Source organism: Protopterus annectens, chromosome 7.part0, assembly GCF_019279795.1.
Source record: "Protopterus annectens isolate FY-2018-M chromosome 7.part0, PAN1.0, whole genome shotgun sequence".
NCBI classification, from domain to species: Eukaryota; Metazoa; Chordata; order Ceratodontiformes; family Protopteridae; genus Protopterus; species Protopterus annectens.
In genome coordinates, this window is record NC_056739.1 from 244,817,505 (window position 1) to 244,839,464 (window position 21,960).

A 21,960-nucleotide genomic window follows, 5' to 3' on the forward strand; every position below is an offset into this window, starting at 1 on the left:
AGTAATAAAATTAGACAAAGTTTAAAGAAGATCAAAAAAGATGTATGTTGTCTGCCTTAGAAGTCAGATACATTAATATTATAAAACTAGTGCTAAGGAAATAATATGAGAGAGTAAAAATATGTCCACATCAATGGAATATATACACAAGCATATATTATATTTTAAAGAGTCAGAGAATGAGTAAACACAGACTGAGGATATATATATATATATATATATATATATATATATATATATATATATATATATATATATATAAATATATATATATATATATATATATATATATATATAGCATGAGAGCTTGAAAGGGACAGGATAAAATATTTGAAATGAAAAGGTGGTGTGCAATTAAATTAGTTATAGTTAAGAGATGCACCAATAAGTAATTTACAAAAGCAAGGGGGGAACCCAATGCTTACTTTGTAAAACATGGGAGGAGCAGTAGAAACTTAATGCATTATTGTGATCTGCAGACCCTGTGAGTATGTCACGTTTATCTGGTGTAACATGCATGCACCTTAATGAACTTGCAGATGTGCATCTTTGCTATGTCAAGTTCTGGCTGAAATACTGTCCAAAAGACAAGTGGAACAAGAGTTAAACTCCTAATATTTGCTCCATGCTTTGCACAACTAATGCTGTAAAATTCTTTGACAGCAGTATTAGGGATATTGTCTTCATATCTGTGAACAACAGATGCAAGTTATAAGAATAGCATGTATTACTTTGTTAGTACTTCATTCATTTGCTGTTATGCATTATGCCAGCAGGTCGTGCCTATGCCAACACTGTCATCTCAGGGTGTATTGCTCCTTTGTGTTACATTTACCCTTAATTTCAACAGGGGTCACAGTTTGTGACAGGACTTGGAATGTAACCATCTCTTGAGGTCCCTACTGCTGGCAGTCTGAAGTTGCAGTTAGTATCACATAAACACCAATTCTGTATTACCTTTGACTGCAGTGGCGCACTGCGTTCAGACTAAGGCAAACTGTTTTAACTATTGTGATGAGTGTTGAGGGAAGTGTGGCCATGTTTAGAAAAATGAAAAGTAAACACCCATGTAACTGTTATTTAGTAAAGATTACCTGAATGCAGTCTGTGACCATGCAACTTGTACTGTGAGCAGAAACTATATTTAAGGAAACCAAAGTAAAAATACAAATAAGTCAAACAATCCAATGAAAAACACACAAGGCTGGAAATCAAGAAGTACAGCTGAACATATTTATTTAAACAATGGTAAGCGCTTTCGCCTGGTGACAATCGCCTTACTTCTTCAGAAAAATTTAAACATCACAGTAAACCCCTTTCATACATACTTAAACAAGGTAATTAGCTATCAACCAATTAAAACTGTTTAATTTATTTAATTATTAGAATGAATAAAAGCAGCCCAGAACAAAGTCTAAAAACAGCAAATAAAAACACATCTATCATATAAATTTATATTAATATTACATAAAAAACATATACAATTATAGAATGTATATATATATATATATATATATATATATATATATATATATGTGTATATATATATATATATATATATATAGCTACATATAGTTATCATTTCAATTATTTTTATTCGTCTATCAAATACTTTCAGTTTATGCTTACCAGTGTTTAAATAAATAAGTTTGGCTATATTCTTGGTTTTCAGCCTCATGTGCTTTTCATTGGATTGTTTGTATTTAAGGAAAGGCAGCCTGTTACATAATTTAGTGACTGATGATAGAAACTCGATTCCAACTTTTTTTGGGAAACAAATAGAATATTTCAATAAAACTTATTTTTGCACATGCTTTATTAATAAAAGTTAAAATTTCTGCCTTTAATTTAATTGAGCACTTGCAATCCAATATGTTTAAGCTACTGTACCTGTAGTATCGTACATATTCAACTAATTAATAGACATTTGCATTTTTAGACACAGCATTCTTTTGTTCTTTCTTTTGATAGTTTTACAGAAGATTTGTTTGAACACTGCAATATTCCCTCTATGTTCACAGAGGGAACATTGCAGTGTACAAATGAAATGCTCCCCCTGTGTTCACAGTGAAATAAAAATGTTTATTTTTTTTTTTATATAATGCACCTTTAAAACTACTGGTATAGGGTGTTTATCAAAATAAAATTTTTCTCACATAATGTAAACCATTACTTGTCCTTTTTTAACTAGTAATTATATGATCTAGAACTCTACAGTATTTGAATTACATTTGTTTCATTTATTTCTGGGTCATTTCAGAAAAGGGTTGCAGGATCAGCTCACTCACCTTATTAAAAATAAGAAAATAAATTGTCTCTGATACCATACAAGGAATGCCTTGAGTCTGCAAACTATTTTTAATACTTACAGCAGATTGTATGTAAATATATTTCAATAACTGTTACCACCTCCTAAAGATACAATAAGGATGCACACTGGGCATGTGAGTGTAGGGATTAAGAATACATAAGACATAAATTAAAAATAAAACAAAAGACAAAAAAGTCCCTCGTCTGTGAGTATGATGGTACAATGAGATACCTCAATCTCTTCTCAGTGAATGAGGGAAAGTATTTTTTTAAATCAGGGTAGACGATGCTTCCATTGTCTGAGATTAAGGATAAACCTCAATGGCTTTTAATGGCAAAGGGGACAACATAATTTCACGTTGTTTAGGAGAAAACATCACAGAAGTTGACATATTATATTTGTTTGTTTTAAGTTTGACCATACTTTTTTTTTTGTTGTTAACCAGATAAACGTACTAGATAAACATTTTGGTATGCACTGAATCAAGAGAGAGAGAGCTATATTTGTTTTGTACTCAAACCTAATGTTGCTGCCACCAACAGTTCACCTATCATTTTAAAAATGTATATTCAACCCTTAAAATATTACCCTATACCATTATTATTTTTAACTCTTACGACTTACAAAATGGCTATTTTTAGTGGTGTGTTTCTCTCATATAAGCCTTGTTTGCATAGTGCTACACTGTAAACATTCTGTGCTCTTTGGGTAGTAAAGAATGTACACTTTTGAGTATATTGAGTATGCTTTGCTACACCTAGACAAATAAGCCAAAATCAGGATGATTAAACGTTTTTGCAATACCTACATTGACTTTATTAATGCAAAAAAATGACTTGCTTCAGCATAATGCTATGGTATTTTATTTTTGTAGAAATATTCAGAAAAACAAATTATGTCAGATAATAGCCTGCAGTTTTTGTGAGAAGGGTTTAAAAGCTATTCCACTACAGGATAACTTCAACATCTTGCACTGACTCCAAAATATCTGCAACCGAATGGTCAGGATAAATGCATGATACAGATTAGTAAAAAATATATTGAAATAATATAATGTATCACACCAATCAGAGATGTTTTTTTCTTTGTTGGGTTACAACCTAAAGTAGTAGTTTCTGTATCACAGGTTGTATCACCACTTCAGTCATGTAACCCTTACAATTTTCTCCAGTTGTTGCAAATGAGTGGTATGCAAGTACCTCAGGACAATGCAGGAAAAACTCCTAGCTGTACCTAGTGTTGCTGTTGACAATGAAACAATATTTGCCTTTGTGTTATTGTGTCCCTTTTCTCATTACTCAGCAGATAAGTGTAATACTTGTAATGACAAAAGAAATCAGTGTGTAAAGTGGAAAGGCTATAGCTGCAGAATATATATTCTTTCTGTTCTAATAAAAGATGGATGTATTATACCTCTTAGAAGTTAGAATCACAGTCTGCATGTAACTCATTTGATGCACTGTGTTTCAATGGAGTACTATCTCTGTGCCTGTGTTCTACATATCTTTAGAGTCAGCCTGAGTTTGATTACTCACTGTTTTTCAAGAATGCAGATCTCAATTCTGCAGACAGAACAAAATACTTCTTTCCAAAAAAGGTTAAAATTTAAATGTTAAAAATAATATTAAGCAAAACATCAAATTATTTTGCAGAGATCCTGTTCCCCTCACATTTTGGTCTGTACGAAGTATGTATTCTGGGAAGAACAGTTGGTATAAATTTAAGACCACAATTTAAAGCTGAAAATTGAGTATCAGAAGGACTGTAACCTGAATGAGTGGATGGAAAATAGGAACTACACCCCAGGGATCACTTCTGTATCTCTGCTCGACAGTGGCACAGGAAAATAACTTTCTTGGGTGGCGTAAACCAGGGAATCTTGTTGGCTAGGCTTATGTAGGCCCTTGGGCCGATAGCCTAGTAGCTACCTAGGAACCTATGAACCTATGAAATATTAACTACCACTGAGGTTGAAGCAGCACTATTGCAATTTGCTATGTTTGAATTGTTATGTCCCTCCTTAAAATGTTCATATGGTCTTTTTTTTTATAGGGGAGAAAGTAAGAGAAATTTTAAAGTGAGACTACAGGAACACATTACGTATATTAAACATAATAAAATAGAAAGCCCTGTTGCACAGCATTTTGAAGCATGTCATAATTCGGACCCTTCAGGTCTACAGGCTAATATTCTTAAAAAAGTGTATTCTAAATACATTTCTGATATGGCACTCAAGAATAAATTGTTTAAAGAATCAATGTTTATATTGAAATTTGATACGTTTTCCCCAGTTGTCAGAATAATGAGTGTAATTGAAATGTTTTAATTTAATTTGATATTTTGATTGGCAAATTATTTAATTTTTTATTGTTTAATTGTAGTAATTAGTGGGTGTATTTATTGTAACTTTTGCTAATTATTTTACTTCTTGAAGGCTATTGCAGTTGGGGCCCCAGAGTGTGCTAATAAACTTTTTTATTTTTTGGTTTGTCTACAAGTTGAGTGGTCTATATTATCATTCATTACTTTGTGGTTCTTATCTATGGCATTACATTGGGATGAAATGGCTCGGCTTGAAATTACCTCAGGGTTGCTGGCCTAGTAACCTCCTATGATCCTATGATTTAAGGTGATTCAGTTTGTCTGTGGGAAGCCTGAAGTCAGGACCTGGACTTCAGTGTGGAGGACAATAAAGGTAATTGCCTGGGAGGGGGTCTTCTTGCTTATCCTTGTCTAAGGGTATCACCAGTTCACTACAAAGTTGTATGAAAATGGCCATGCCCTCCTGGGCCCCTGCCCTTCCTACGCATGTTAAGAGAAAATCATCTAGGTAGTGAATGGCAGTTTGCCTCAGGTCCATTTGCTTCCAAGACCAGCATAATGTGGTACTAAAGGATTCTAAGATTGCACAAGCCAGGGAAAATCCCACAGGCATGAGAGTGAAAAAGAAGAAAATTCCATTAAAATTAAATCCTAATAAGTGCCAGTCAGTATCCCTAATGGGAAGGAGGTGCAAAGTAAACTGAATGTCCTACTTTCACAACCATGGCAGCCTGATCAAAGGAGGCATAATGTATCCTTGTTTTTTATCAATAAAATCATTGACTGAAAATCCTGCTGAGTGTGAAAGGTGATGGATGTGCCAAAATTCCCCTTCTTTCTTCTTTGGGACCAAGCCTATGGGAAATATCTTGAAAGTGGGCCAAGTAATGTATGAAAAGGGGCTGCTGATCATTCTAATCTCTTTTCTCATTCTCATTTAAATTAAAGTCCTTTTGTGCTTTGTATTTGCTGGACAAGAGGTTATTAATATTCTTAGAAAACATTGACTAGGAATAAGGCCGCAAGCTTATCAACTGTGACTTGGGAATATGAAGGCCTCATTAAAGATTATCGCTTTGGACATGAAAAAGATACCTACCTTTGCTCAGGATGTCTGTACTCTGAGACCTAAAGATGAGTTTGGATTGAACGTGAATTGCCCTGGTTTCATCCAACATCTAACAGCAGAGTGACCCTTAACACATAGGAAGCACAGATGAGAGAACCTGTAGGTAGGCCAAGAACACATCCCATTGTTAAAAACTCAGGAAAATTTCCTTTTCAGGTGGCTTTCATTTGTGGGGTCATTAACCAGGGGAATTAGGTTTATCCCGTATGATGCTAAGTAAAATGCCTGGCTGCCAGTAATCCCACCTAATATACTTGGCTGTAACTCTTAATTTCCTGTGCATTTTGTCATACAAAGACCAAGCTGAGGCCCCCCAACTGGATGTGATGGGTTTCCATGATGCAGAGAAAATAAGATAAAAGAGGGAGTACTTAGGTCAAATCTAAAACTAATACACTAGCTAAACATGTGTATCTTGAAGGGGATGATCATGACTCCACATTTTTAGTAGTTGAGAAATCGACCCCAATAATAGGGGTGGGGATATTTGTAATCACACTGAGGCATCTGAGACCAGATGGATTATAAGGTTAAGGGCAAATAAGGGGAAGGGGTTGAATGACAGAGTACCCCTGAATCCAGTTTTAAAGAATAGGAAACTGTTTAAGTAAGAGTTTTGAAACAATGAGTGAAAAATATATACCTATTCAATGCTACATATAGTTTTAGTCACATTGCTATTTATATATTTAAAAAAGTATGTTTTTTGATAGCAGTTTTTTTATATGTACTCCAGATAGTGTATAAACTGATGTTTTATGTACTGCTGTTTTATATATTGTTGTGTATATTTCACTATTATATTGTGGTTTGAGACAGTTTTTTAGAAGTGTGGATACATTTTTATAGAACATAAATTGGTTACTTAATTGATTTTTTATTTTCATTGGCTGGAGTGTATTTAAAAGTGGAAATGGCTGCCATGTTTTAGATAAGGTCTGATGAAGTGATTTGGTTTATCATGAAAGCGCTCACCTATTTGAAATAAACATTCATTTGGATTTTACTTATATTATGAGTTGTTTGAGACTGTGATTACTTCATGAATTGGTTACTCCATTGGATGCTTTTGTTGGATTAAAGACATGCTATTATTATTCAATGTATTTAACTCACAGGAAAAGGGTTAGTGTTTAAGGTAATATACTTATATTTGAATTCCAGAATCATTTTAATTCATTAGAAATATATTCTGTAGACATTTGTATATTTAACCAGTTGTTGTGATTTGTGTTGTATCTAGCTATAAGAAAATTTGAATTATGAATATTATTTAAAATGTGCCAAAATTCCAGCCCATTTTCTTTCATTTCTTTTATTTTATACATATTGAAAGAGTCCAGACATCCTTTTGTACAAGCAATAGGAAATACTATAAATAATAAATTTTTGAGCTGCAGCTGTTACACATTATTTTTTTGAAGTTATTTAAAATGTAATTGATGATAGGAGTAAAATTAATATTTTGTTTATATTTTACATGAAGTCTTTAATGACTAAAAATATTTTGTTATTGTCTGAAAGGAAATCATAATCCATAACCGTGGAATTATTGGAAAAAAAGGATTATCTCATGTATGCTTTTCCAATTAGAGACATAATTAGTGTTCAACCATTGTCACATTACATTAAGAATATCTGATTCTGCATAAAATTCAATATTTGGTAAGGCTATTCCTCTTTCATCCCAACCTTTGTAATGCCACATGAACCTATTATCAGTTTTTGAAGATGCCATAAAAATTTTACCAACAATGAATTTATTTGTTTAGTTAGTTTTTTTTGAAGGTGAGGCTACTAAGGTTTGCAGAAAAAATAATATTTTGACAGGATTATCATATTTATCAAATATAACCATTCTTCTATGGTGAAAATCATTTTATTCCAATTTCCCAAATATTTGTTGATGGTATCAAGTAAGTTTCTGTAGTTTATTTTAATGGATGTGTTTCAATTACATTTTATGGTTACACCTAAGTATTTAAGTTTATCATTTGCCCAATTAAATTTATTGTGAGTTTTCAAAACCAAACTTAGGCTTTTATTTATTAACAGTGTTTCAGTTTTGTTATGATTACATTTCAAGCCTGAGATTTCTTCAATAACTTGCAGCGACAATTTAATATAGTAAATAGAGTAGCCAAGATTGCCAATGGTTAATAAAATATCATCAGCAAAGAGTTGAATTTTGGAAATATGATTTATATGAATAGAAAACCCATTTATACTAGGATTAGATCTTATGTACTTTGCAAATGGTTCTACTGATAGAGCAAATAATAAAGGTGATAACAGACAACCTTGTTTTGTACCTTTTAATATCTTTAATGGACCTGAGAGAAATGCACCAATTTTGATATATGAAATGGAATCCTTGTATAATCTACTTATTAATTCAATAAAGTCAATGGAGAAATTATACTTCTTTAGTACTTCAAATAAGTATGGCCATCATATAGACTCAAAAGCTTTATAGAATCTAGACTGATGATTGAAAGTTTCCTTTTTTATTTGCAAGAGCTATTAAAGAAAGGAGCCTAAAAACATTATCTTGCACTTTCCTATTTAAAATAAAACATGTTTGGTCATCCCCTATTAAAATTGGCATCAATTGGTTTAGTCTCTTGGCAAGGATTGAGGTATAGATTTTGTTGTCAACATTCAAAAGGGAGATGGGACAATATGAAGAGACTAATTTAGGGTCTTTGTCATGTTTTAAGATGGGAGAGAGATCACTGTATTTTTCCATGATGGGAATTTACATTCTTTGTTTCCGAATTCTTCAAATGCTTCTACTAGTATCTTTAAAGTATTGTCTGAAAGTATTTTGTATATCTCTGGAATTAATCCATCTAAACCTGGAACTTTATTATTTTTGAGGCTTTGGATGTGTTCATTAAGTTCTTTTCATGAAATTGATTTAAATAATTTAGCATTTTGTTCTTTTGTTAATTTTTTAACAATGGTGGTGGTGCTGCGGTAGCGTTGTCACCTCACAGTAAGACGTTGTCCTATTCGATTCTCAGCTAGATTGTCTTCTGTGTGGAGACATGTGTGAATGGGTGTACCTTCATTGAAGGTTGTGTGTCAGAGCTGGCAACTCGGCACGTAAAAATCTACTGCCAATCATTAGCAGGCCGGAGTTCCGCTGTGGCGACCCCTTAATGGGAAAAGCCAAAAGACATAACAAAAAAAGTTCTTTTGTTAATTTTTTATTTTTTTTTAAATTGTCTCTCAAATTCTTACTAGTTATATTTACACTTATTTTGTTCATCTCTTCATGATGTCTCCTAAAAAAATCTCTAAAATGTCTTTTAGGTCAGTTTCATATTTTTAATTATTTCCTGTGGTGTCAAGGATCTCTTTGATGTGCTTGGGATTTAGGAGGGTTTTAGATTTATCTGCAAGTCTTTGCATGTTTTTGAGATGTATCAAATATGATTGTAATGTAATCTAAGTCTCTCTAAATTTATTGCAGCCTTATCATTCAAGATTTCAGCATATTATAGGTTTAGTTGTTTCAACTCTAGGTTTGTGTTTATGTCTTTAGTATCAAAGTGAGCTTTTAGTGTGTCGGTTTTCTCTTGCAAGCTTAATAGGTCTTTATTCCAGTCTTTTCTTTTATTTAAATACAATTTTTTAATTTTTCCAAATATATATGATTTAAGGGTGTCCCATAAAATAACTTTAGATATAATGTTATTATCACTTAGGTCAAGAAAAGAAGTAAATTCCTTTAGTAACCATTCTTTGAAACTAGCTATCTGAATGATGTAGGCTGGAATTATGTGCCAAAAGGTTAAATCATTGGGTTTAAAAGTCACTTTAAAGCCAAAAGTGTTGTGGTCAGGTTAGGGACAAGAGGTTATTGAGATCTCATGTACTTTTGTTGAGAACAGGCTATCAGATGCAAAAACTTTCTCAATAGTCATTTGGGTACCAAACCTGTATGAGTAATGAGTATATTTCAGGGATTTTGAATCTTTAATTTTATATATATCTCTCAAATTTGTGGAAGAGATAAAATTGTTCAACTTTTTGGCTGAAGCAGACATTGAAAAACTCCCTACTTTAGAAGTCTCTTTTGATAAAAGAATGTAATTGAAATCTACAGCATACATAATTTCACCTTTTGATAAAGTTGTAATTAATTTGAGGTATTTGCTGGCTGATCTGACATGAATACCAGGTATCCAGTACATGTTTGCCAGGGTGATATATATTTTGTTGAGCTCTAAAATGACTAGGCTTAACATACCATTTTTATCTGAATATGAATCAATTATTTTAGGGATAGATAATTATTTGTTCCATAACATTATAGTGCCCCTCCACTTGGACTGATAATGTGACTCCACCAGTATTGAATAGCCATTAAAAGATATTTTATCTAAATCTCTTTGAATTAAGTGAGTTTCTTGTAATAAATCAAAATCGACTTTGTTTGATTTTAAATATTTGATTAGACTTCTTCTCTTAATAGAGTCATTAAGACCATTTACATTTATTGATATGCATTTTTAAGTGAACATTATTAGGTTTGTTTTGTAGGTTTTGGGTTAAGTTATGGAAAAATAACTTGTTTGAAACATAACTAATCTAAGTTTGAAGCAAATAATCAGCCTAACCATGTAAAACATAGTTACTGGTGTGATAAAAATTCACAGGAACCACCCTCTACTAACATGAAGTTGATAATTAAACCATTGTCATCACTGCTGCCTTTAAAAAATTAAATGACAGATTAAAATATAGAAGGTAGCCTCCAAGATTTCTTAAGCTATGGGTTTTGCCAGTTTACATCTAACTTAGTTGAATGTCTATATATTCACAAGCACTTAAATGTGAATATAAATACTGATAACTTTAACTTTACATCAATAAAAATATAGGTTATCTGAAAAACACTAAGAAGAAAATACTGATGAAAAAGTGTTAATAACACTAAAATCACATATCTAACTATATTACATACAACAGTCTATACCTCAATAACTAGTAAGGCAGAAGGAATGTATAAATGAATGGCATAGTTATTAATATCCATTTAATAAAATTATCTCATAACATGCAATTCAAAAATACATTATGGCATTAATGTCCCTATGTTAAACAGAGAAAGGAAGTTTTAATGTTTTTGTTGAGTTCAACTCTGTTAATATGGTTGTGAAAAGTCTGAGATTGTGTTATTATAGAGGTCAGGCAGAAAATAGAATCTCTTGCCTATGTCAAAGGCTCAAGAACCTGAAGTTTAACCTTGATGACAGTATTTGGAACAAATGTGTTCTGTATTCCTGTCTAATTTACAGATAAAGTCTTGGTGTCAACATGTTTATAATGAATAACATAAAAAGAAAACTGTTTCACAGTAGCCCACTCATTAAGAAAAAGTGATAATTTATCATGAAGAAAAAAAACACAACATTTCCCTGGCACATGTGATTACAATGGCATTATAAACTAGATCAATAATCGATATTTCATAAACGGATAAATAACTTTCATTATATGAAAAATGCATCTCTTGTATTGTATCATTTTCACTATAGTTCACATATACCTTTTCCAGAATTTCCAAGAACACCAAAACTCTCCTCATTAGTCTAGAGGTAAAAGCCCTCTCGTTAAGCGGAACCAACAATAAAGATGTGATACCTGTTCTGCAAAATTTATGCTGGTAATATAGTGATTCATTATTATCTCTGTAGGCAATCAAGGAATCAACTGAAGTAAAAATAATTAGAGAAATATGAACAAGTTTATATTATGTAAGTAATAATCATATATGGTCTAGTTTACTACATATGGGAAATTCCAAAGATAGAAGGCATTAGTTAGGATAGGTATGCAGAATTAACATGATGGGTGAATCCTCATAAATAAGGACCTAAAAGGGGAATTGTGAATAAGTAAATTTGACTTAATTTTCAAACTCTCTGAGTTTGAGGTTAAGATCTCTAAGCTTTATGCTCAAACCAGAAGAATATATCTATATGAAATACACACGTTTGGTCATGACACTGGGGCTTACAAGAATAAAAAGAACTTTTTAAGTCCCCAAATGATGGTTACCCTTCGCTGAGTCAGATGTATGTAGTACCTGTATATATAATGTATAATTGTATCAGTCACAAATTTTGTTTCCAAACCATTAGGAGTCATCTATTAGTCAGGTATTTTAGTCAGCAACTAAACCATTGCAGGAATGATTGTGTTATATGGACATAAACATTTTTAAATGTCTGCTGAGAACTATCATAATTGTGTATATTCTAAGATCCAAGAACTATGTTGATTTAACTATTGTCCACTTTTACATGTCGTATGTTTTTTAGATGAGTTTCCATCTCCTCTTCTCACTTTCCCTTTTTCCTTTTTTTCTGACCCTTCCTTTTCTCCTTCCATTTTTTCCTTTACCTTTTTCTCTTTTCTCTTCTCCCCCTTTTTCTCTCTTTCTTCCTTTTTTTCTCTTTTAAAATGTGTAGGCACGTAAGACAAAACATGATGAAACAGTTTACAACTACACACATCAGCTGCTTATGAGAAACATATTTTGCATATGTATGACTGACAGAAGGAAACATTCATAGGAAGTGTGCAGGTATCATCACTTATTACTTGTTGAAGATTAATATATAGTTATAGGTACACTATCATATGAAAGGTCAATTAATCTAAATACAATGTGATGATAAATAGCACTATATTTTATACTATTCCATTAAACAACACGAGATTTGATGCTAGAGAGGAGCTGCATATTACTGAAATCAGCAAGGAAATAGTGAGAACAATTTAATATGTAAAGGCCTTATTAGTTGTATATTTTGTCACATGAGTTAAACATTGTTTTACTATATTACCTTATGCCGTTTACATAGTTGTACATAAGCCCATATTAGCCAGCTCCTCTAGTTTGCAAAAGGCTAAATAAACAAACAGATCTAAGAAATGTATAAGCTTTTTAGGAACTCAAAAGTAACCTTTCCATTTATACAGCATACAAAAATATTCAATTCTATAATTATTTATACAGATCTCCTTTATGTGTTGCCACAAACAGTATTCATCACATTACGATACATGTGTGTGGTGGAACTATGCATTCTCTAGCTCTTGAATATTTGAAAATAAATGTCTGAACTTTTCCAAGAAATGGAAACTTATGCATGATAAGGCAGTTTACAAGAGAAATCCATTGCAGAGAGAATATATAGCAATTAAAACCAAGCGCTGACTCTTCACATTCTAATCACATTTATAGTATTCCTTTTATTTATGTCTAGACTTGTTTTTACTATAAATACTTGCCTCTAAAGAAACTTCGGACATTATATTCAGAATCTAGTAGTAGGATATTATTAAAGAAAGGAGTCCTGTATGAACATTTTATCTTTTTTTTTTAAATGAAGAGTCTTACTGTTTTCCTGCTTTAGATCACTGCTGGATGAATTGTTTCCACTGCTAAGGGTGATTTAGTTCATCAAACTGAGCTAGAAGGTTAAAGGTCATGCAGCACATCAAAGCACGATGTCACTAAGCTGTTTCTGCATCCAACAGTGTGATCATCCATTACAATACAATGGAATTCAAAGGGTGAAGCTTTTCAAAGGTTCTAGCAGCAAAATATGAAAGTGGAAATGGTTGGTGACTTGCCACTCATGTGATGGAGAGCACAAACACTTGACCACCAAGGAGAAAACACAAGTGGAAGGAAAAAAAAAAAGGTTATCAAAGCATTTTGAAAACAGGCATTTTTTTTAAAGCTACAAAATCAGAACAGACCAGTATCTCATCTATACCATCTTCCCCCTGCCACTAAGATAAACTAAATCACATTTCTAAGCTCTGATTTAGGAACAAATTAAGTATTATTTATATTGCACTCCTAAGACCACAAATCTAATATCTCAGTCCCATTACAACAGATTCAAGCATCTAAACTCTATTTGTCTTCCCATTAAAAGCTAATTGCAGAGTGGTCATACATGAGTTCTAACTGTGGCAATAATTATGGAGCTAGAAGGGATACCATATGCTTTTTGATTTTTATTACAAAGGAGCATGTAAGAGCATAAGCTGGTAGTTATATTGCTTCGTGAAACCAATATAAAACACAGTAATGCAGTTAAGAGAGAGTTATTCCTCTCAAGAGGAAGTATAGATCTCCAAAAACATCTAATCTCATATCTGCATCTGATTTAAAACAGGATCCTGATATTCTAACATTTAATAATCAGCAACAACAAAAAAGCCTATCAGAGATACCTGAAGTAAGGGAATCAGATAACACTACAATAAAAAAAATAGATTGTAAAGAGGAAATTGTACCTTAATGTAGTATTTGTTCTCCAAGTACTGAAGAAAATGTGCTTGTCAAAAAGAATAATGCAAATGGGGTACAGGCTACTTGTCTCTGAGTTCCTTAGTTGATTTATCACGGGGTTTAAAGTACCCTTAGCAGCTTGTCTTTTCAGGCAACATAATCCTGACCGTGATCCATATCTTCAACTTTATCTAATAAGTTACTTTTTTAACAAAGTCCATTGCTTCTTCAAGGTTATTAAAGATTTTTATCCTTCAGGAAGAGAGATTTTAATTCTGGCAGGGAAAAGGATCTGTGCTTTGATATCAACTTTTTTAAAGTTTTTAATGAGAGGAACACACACTTTTCTTTTAGTTATCACAGTGGAAGTATAATCATTATCAAACCTGATGCTCTTCCCATTAACTTGAACTGGATTTCCTGACCATGCATTTTTCAGTATTAAGTCTTTGTCTTGTGATGACAGGAATTTCACTATAATGGATCTTGGAGATGGTGGATTTCTGGACAGAGGAATATTTGATAAGGACCTGTGAGCTCTCTCAATCCCAAATGATAGGGCTTTAGGAAGATTTAGTGCCTTCAGGAGCAAGTCATTTATAAACTGAATCATGTTATTTCCTTCCATTTTTTTCTGGGATTCCGTAGAGTCTAATGTTATTTCTTTGTGATCTACACTCCAAGTCTTCCACTTTTTCTAACAACAGGTTGTTTTGTTTTTATAAGAAGTCTATTATTTTTCATTTTCTGTTTGTCTTCCATCTATCTCATTGACAGAATTTTTTATTGCAGCTATTTGATTGGAGTGCTTTGTGATAATTTCTTTCAAGACATCCATCTGTTTCTTACTTTCTTTTTTCATATTCTCCATAATTTTTTCCAAATTATCCATTTTTAAAGAAAGATCTTGAATATTGGCAATACTTGTTTGTAATTCATTCTTCATAGAAGAGAAGCCTTTGAGTGATTCATGTAAGTTCTGATTTGTGACAAGCTGTAAAACTTCTGACTGGAATTATCTCCAGAAAAATAATATTCTTAATTATAATCCTACATTAAGGTAGTTATCAGAAAAAAATTCTTCAAATTTTTTATAATAAAATGTTGAAATCCTGTCAGAAAAAATCTTTTAAGGTAGAGCAGTGAGGTTGTGCTATTATCTGCTTGGCATCCTTGGCCACGTCCCCAAGAATTTGTATTTTTCATTGCAAGTGAAAACAGACTAATTTCTACACCTGTGTCTGTAATAGAAGATGTTTCATCAGTTGTATGGGGTCTATATTAAATCAGTGAACACTTAAATTAGTCAATGCTGATTTATTGACCCTTTAAAAGTGAAATCTTAAATTCCGATGACAATGAACAGCAATTTTTTTTCCCACGGAAAAAAATCACTGGGCTGTTTTCAGGACATTGCTATTTCTTCCACTGTGGTGTGATCTCGGAGTTGGTATATTTAAGTAGGGGGTGTGTGGGAGCACAGACCCCCCACATTGGGGGTGTGGGGAGGGCACAGACCCCCACTTTATTTAGTGTTTTGAAATTTGTTTTTTTTTTTTGTTTTTTTTTTTGTTTTTTTTTGTGGAACAGTGAACTTTTCCCCCTGGGAAAAAAATCGCTGTTCTGTGTGCTCGGGATTTTAAGCTTTCACTTTTAAATGGTCGATAAACCAGCATTTGTTATTTTAAGCATTTGCTGATTTAATATAGACCCATTGTATAATGATCAGAAGAGACTGAATGGTAGAAAAGAAATAGGGGACATTCTGTGCCTGACCTTTTCCATTTTTTGTTTGACCTCATCTGGACAACTTCTGACTATCAGTGGCAAAGTATACAACTAAATTTCAACATTATAAAATGAATAGATGTTTTTTTCTTAGTAATCTTATATGCTTCTGCATTCTTTGTTTTTGCAAATCATTTTCTATGGTAGTTATGTTTTTTGTGTAGTTTTCAACCAGCATGAAACACAAAATGTTATCTTTGAAACCTGTGACTCTTGTAAGTAAATTGTTGACCTTATGCTGGTATCCATCTATTTGTTATTCACAGCTGTCAGAGCCTGAACAAACAATAACAAGTAATCTGTTGCAAATCTCTCCAATGTTTTAAAAATAAGTCATCAGAATTATCTTTTAGGGGCAATAATGGCTGGTAGTCTTTAAGGGCTATATCAGCAGCTTATAGGCTTTCAAAAGCCTTTTGTAACAAACAATAGATCTCTCTCTTTCACTTTTATTTTAAAACTATGGTTAACAATTTAAAACAGAATTAATATTTAAACCAGCTGAGTTTGCTTGCCGGGTTCTAGAAGCCATGTCTTTCAGTTAAGCCAGTTAAACTGGTGGAGAAACATTTTAAGGAGATAAACAAAAAATATTACTAAAGATATAAGGAAGAATTTGAACAAAATGTTCCTCCTTCTTATTTATGCTTTGAGTCACAAATGGCATACACATTAAGTAACACAACAGTATAAGACAACAACTGATTTTTGAGTGGGCTGCAGATCTTGACTAAAGCATAAAGAAGGCAGCTAAGATGTGCAGTCAAGGAAATATGTCCCACAAACCAACACGTCAGAATGAGAATGGCAGAATGGAAGATAAATATAAGGAATGCAAAATGAGTAGCAATATTGTATCATTTACTAGAGAAAAGAAGTCCAGGTGAAGTGAGTAACAAGAAATGTAGTGCAAAAAAAAAAAAAAAGAAATAAAAGAAACATATACAGCACACAGTGATTGAAATTGTAAATTAATTTAATGACCAAGATATATGGTATATGTATAGTTCTCAAATGTCTTTTCATTTCCAAGATCCTGCATTTGTATTTGCATAATTTATGACAGTTCGATCTTGTTATCATAATTGTTGCAAATATTAATATATTTCCAAGCCATTTTGTTGAATTTCTTTACACAATGATCATTTTACCTTTTTTCTAGTTTTAGCTCATGGTCTACAGCAATCATCATACAAAATATACTGTAGGAGTTTTTAGTATTAACAACCGATCATCAGCTTTTCACTAAAAATGTATTTAGATTGCAAAATGCATAACTTTATACAACAAATGACAAAACATTTAAAACAATACACAATTGCCTTCAAATCTTACAATTAAATAACGTAAAGATTCTAACTTACATTTTGCAAAACATCAACAAATTAATAAATGTCTTAAATAATATGATCAGGAGAACATATTTAAAATATAAGTAACTTAAATGTGCAATGTAGATAAAAGCAATTTTATAGATGATTCATAGATTCATAGATTAGTACTAGGCTAACTGCCATCCCCTGTGAGATTCAAACCCTGTACCTTGTGTTTGTATGGCAAACACCTTAACCATTAGGCTACCCTCCCAATAATATTTAAAATATAAGTAACTTAAATGTGCAATGTAGATAAAAGCAATTTTATAGATGATGGTTTTATCTATACTGTTTAATTATTGTTAGAAATAAGAGTATTTAACTTAGAATTAAGAGTTTACAGCAATACTCATCAAAGTGAAACACTTTTTACAATATCCCTAGAAGTCAATTTACACTAAAAATGCATAACCTTCCAAGACCTGTGTTGTTTATTTATATACAATTATGACTCAATCATTTGTAATGCCATTATCAGGCAGATAGTATCTATACCACTTCTAAATCCCATAGCTAAACTATCTTTGTACTCTTAAAGTGGTAATCCACAATGTATTTTTCATAGTAAAAGTTTAAAACCTATCAATTGCTTCAGTATATAAGGTGCAAATATATCTCATTACAGACAAAGAGAAATGACAGATCAATAAAATGCATGTTTCACAGGCTGCTGATGAGTACAGCCACTGCCTAATATGTATTGTTATAAATTTTCTCATTAGTAGAAAGTGGCACCGCTTACACAATGGTTCAAAATAGAATCCCCACACAACACTAACTACTAGTAATGTGGATGCTTCACTGCATAACTTAAAAATAAAAATATATATATACCTTCCTAATGTTTAATTCTTATTACTTGCACTTATTTGACTGTAACTAGCAGCTTTTTGTTTATTGCCATTACCAGGTCTTTATTCATCATGTGAGCAGCCCAGTCCTTATTGTTTTGCAAGTCACTTAAATATGTCAGCCTGCCTGTGACATCCTCCACCCATGGGTTTTGCTGTGTAGAACAAAACCAGCAGCAGATTATTTAAGCAATAACCCACGCCTGGGTGTGGGTAATGTTGGATTTACCCACAGTTGGTTTGGTTACAAGGGTGAAGCCCAAGTGGCCAAACAAAGACAACTGTGGGTAAATCCAGCATTACCCACACCCAGAAGTGGGTTATTGCTATTATACAATGACATTATTTAAGAAACAAATACTTACTTTTCTTAAATAATAGCATTGTATAATGCCTCCGTGCTGCCCATCCGCAGCTGTCCGGCATCCTTGGGCAGTTCTGATGTACTGCGCATGCGTATGCTTATGCAGTACATCAGAGCTGTGTGTAGAGGAAGCAATGGAGAATGGAAAATCTCCATTGCTTTTTTTAAAGCTGTCTCGCTATGTTAAACAGTTTAACATAGCAAGACAGCTTTAAAAAAAGCAACGGAGAAAGGAAGATCTCCTTTGCATTTTTTTAAGATATCTGGCTATGTTAAACCCATTTAACTTAGCGAGATTACAGCAATGGAGCTCTTCCATTCTCCATTGCTGTCTAACACACACACAAAAAAAAAGACTTATACTAATGGAAAAAGTCTGGGCGACCGGTCCTTTTTCCATTAGTATAAGTCTGATTTACAACGGGCACACTGACCAATCAGTGTGCATGTTTTGGAATATTAATGGGGGGGTCATTGTATAATTCTTGTTAATTCTACTTTCTCCTCCTCCTCTACAACTTCAGCAGGTCGAGTGATACCCTGTTTGACCAGATGAATGCAATCCAAAACTGTAGTTAGGGAGCATCTCAAGACTGACCCACTACAACTTGTTTCCTATATCAGGATTTCTACTGTTTACATTCTTTATGCTTGTATGTCTTTAACTTACACGTAAATGAGTGTAATCTCTCTCCCTCTCTCTCTTGAATAAAAAATTGCCCAAGGTATGATTTCTTCTTCTTCAAACCCACTTAAAGCAATTCCAAATCAGTAAGTCCATCTTTACTACCAACTGTCAATAAACTGCCTTTGGCTTCATTCCTAGCTGGACTAATATCAGGAAACCTAATGAATATAGCATGATATACCATTGTAAAAACACTTGTATAAAATGTTACTTTTTTCAAACACTTACAACTCTCCTCTCAGCTCATTAAGTACCAGATATGATTTCAGTTGTAGAAGAGTAATTTTCAGACCCCACAGAGAAAGCATTCCAGATGAGAACTGAACTGGAACATCAAATATTGTGAGCCAGCAATTCTAACCTCTATGACACTTTTTCACCCAAACTCATCTATAAAAAAGTGTGACTTATCAGGCTTTTAGTACACCCTGAAAAGTAAACCAACAATGAAACTATAATAGAAAAAATGAAAATACTTCATACCTCTGTACTACTGATGGGCAGAAGCACTTCCTAAATGCTTTATCCCATGGATTGGTCCCCCTAAATTACCTATGGTATGATCCCAGTTATTCTCATTAGTGGTAATATAATTATCAACCACTGGATAGGTAAGGCCAGTCTACACATACATAGTAAGATAAAAATGGGTTAAGTCAAAATGATGCCTCATGGTTATACCCCTTATGTATCCTGAACCTCTTTTAAGTATTGATGTCTTGCATTTCTTCATACACCTATAAAAAGGCAGGTGTTCCCAGCCTGTGTTATTATTATAAGTTTGTGTTACTTATTGTTGATGACTCATTCTATGACCCAAAGAATGAGAAAGTGGTAGGAGCAGTTTGGTCACTTTCTTCCCCTACACCTTAAAAATATTTTCCCTTGATCTCCCCAAGGTATTGTTTTCCCACTGTTTTATTTTAAAGATTAACTGGCTTACTGGCAAGCTTCTGTACCACGTAAGCAAACTTAATTAAGTGATTTAAATAATATGTCTCTCTTTTATTAAGAGATGACCTGGTTTTGAAAAAAAAACAGACAGGTAGATTAATTGCATTGCATAAAAATCTCCCATATCTTCATAAGCCCACAAGTTTATAGGGAATGCATTTAACAGCAGTGTCCTGATTACTTCATGAACCAAAATAAGACATCACTACAGGAAATGCAAGGGAACAGCTTAGTAATTATTATGGTGCATTCTATTATGTGTCACTGGTATATAAGTAACTCATTTTACATATGTGGCTTGATATTACATTCATAACTGTAAAAATCAAGCACCTGTAAAACTCACACACCTGCTTGTCTCTATGGTATAGATGCATAGAGCACGGATTAAGAGCCAGCTAACTCCAGTTCAACTAGCATGTCAGGTGCTGTCTCACTCATTTTATGAGGGAGGGATTAGTGCCAGTAGCATGTTTTTGTAGCATTTTTTATTTTAGTCTTTTTGGCTGTATGCCACTCAGGCTTTTGAATGTTTCTTCTTTTAAGACCATGTTCACATGCAAATATGCCTTCCATGCTGACAGTTGTTCTGCTTCACTGAACACAGCAGAAAAGTTGCCTAAATCCTTGTTGCTTTTGAATTTCTTCATGATTTGGCATAATTATGCATTCCTCCTTTACAGACTGACAAGGAGGTGCTTGTCCTGTTGTCTTCAAACTCATAATGAGCAGTATCACTGAATAACTGCTGCATCTTGTATCAGCTTTCAGTCACTAATTAAACAACATGTTAAGGTTATGTTTGCACTTAAGTTTATCAATGACCTTCTCTTTAGCCTGTTGGTGTAGTGTGCATGTAGTTTGTGTGTATTTATATGCATGCACACCATGCACATGCAGATACATGCGCACATGCACACATGCACATGCAGACGCATGCACACATGCAGATACATGCATGCACAGATGCATCTTTACTTTATCTGTCTGCATTCATTACTATTCTTGATTTGAATTATTCAAATCTTAAGCTCCAGAACAAAGGGATTACTTTGGGTTTTGGACAATCTTTCTTCTCTATGTGCAGGTTTTTTTCTTGGCATTCAACAAAATAGTTAGGCAGGCACTGAAATAAAAGAACAACGAATTTGACAGTGTAACAATCTTGACAGTTCAAATGAATTTGCAATAGATTACCAGAAAGCCTGATTTCAACAAATTTGAGGCAATTACAATTACAAAATGTCCATATACTTAGGATAAACAGCATCTGTTCACAAAAACAAGTCCAAATAGAAATAAAACATGTAACAGACACTAAAACACAGCAGCAGTGAAAATGCAGACTTTAATTCATAAAACGGTGACCATTTTCATGATGCAAATAATCACTTCTTCAGACCATATTTGTATCCTGAAAGTACTCACCATTTTATGAATTAAAGTCAAATAAAAAAAAAAAAAAGTAAAGCCACCACTACGGTAAACTCCCTCAGTTAAAAGTAGAATAACGAATGATGTAATCCAAAAGCCATCAGGTCTATTTAGTACAAAGTCTTGGTAATTCAATCAAACATAATTTCATCATTAACTTAAAAGGGAAATGTCACTAGTTTTAAAAACAAATTCATATGTGGATGAAGAATCATATTTCCTTCTAACAAACTTGTGTGATAATCTTACATCATTAAAACATGTTAAAAATGTGTACTTATATATATGCATATGTATGAAAAAATATGTAACAAATATAATGTGTCTTAAAAAATAAAATAATGAATACCTAGACTTCGAATATACTAAATAATGTGTATAAAAAATCATATGTGTGTAATTAGATATAATAGAATG

The 21,960-nt window shown here is 32.8% G+C and overlaps 1 protein-coding gene across 1 annotated transcript in view; it reads right to left on the reverse strand.

The window, feature by feature from the left end:
• Positions 1-499: 499 nt before the first annotated feature.
• LOC122805931 (vomeronasal type-2 receptor 26-like) overlaps positions 500-21,960 on the reverse strand; it is a 55,956-nt gene continuing 34,495 nt past the window's right edge. The window contains exon 5 of the mRNA XM_044076174.1: positions 500-689. Within this exon, the coding sequence (XP_043932109.1) occupies positions 500-689 (190 nt within the window). The remainder of the gene's footprint in view (positions 690-21,960) is intronic.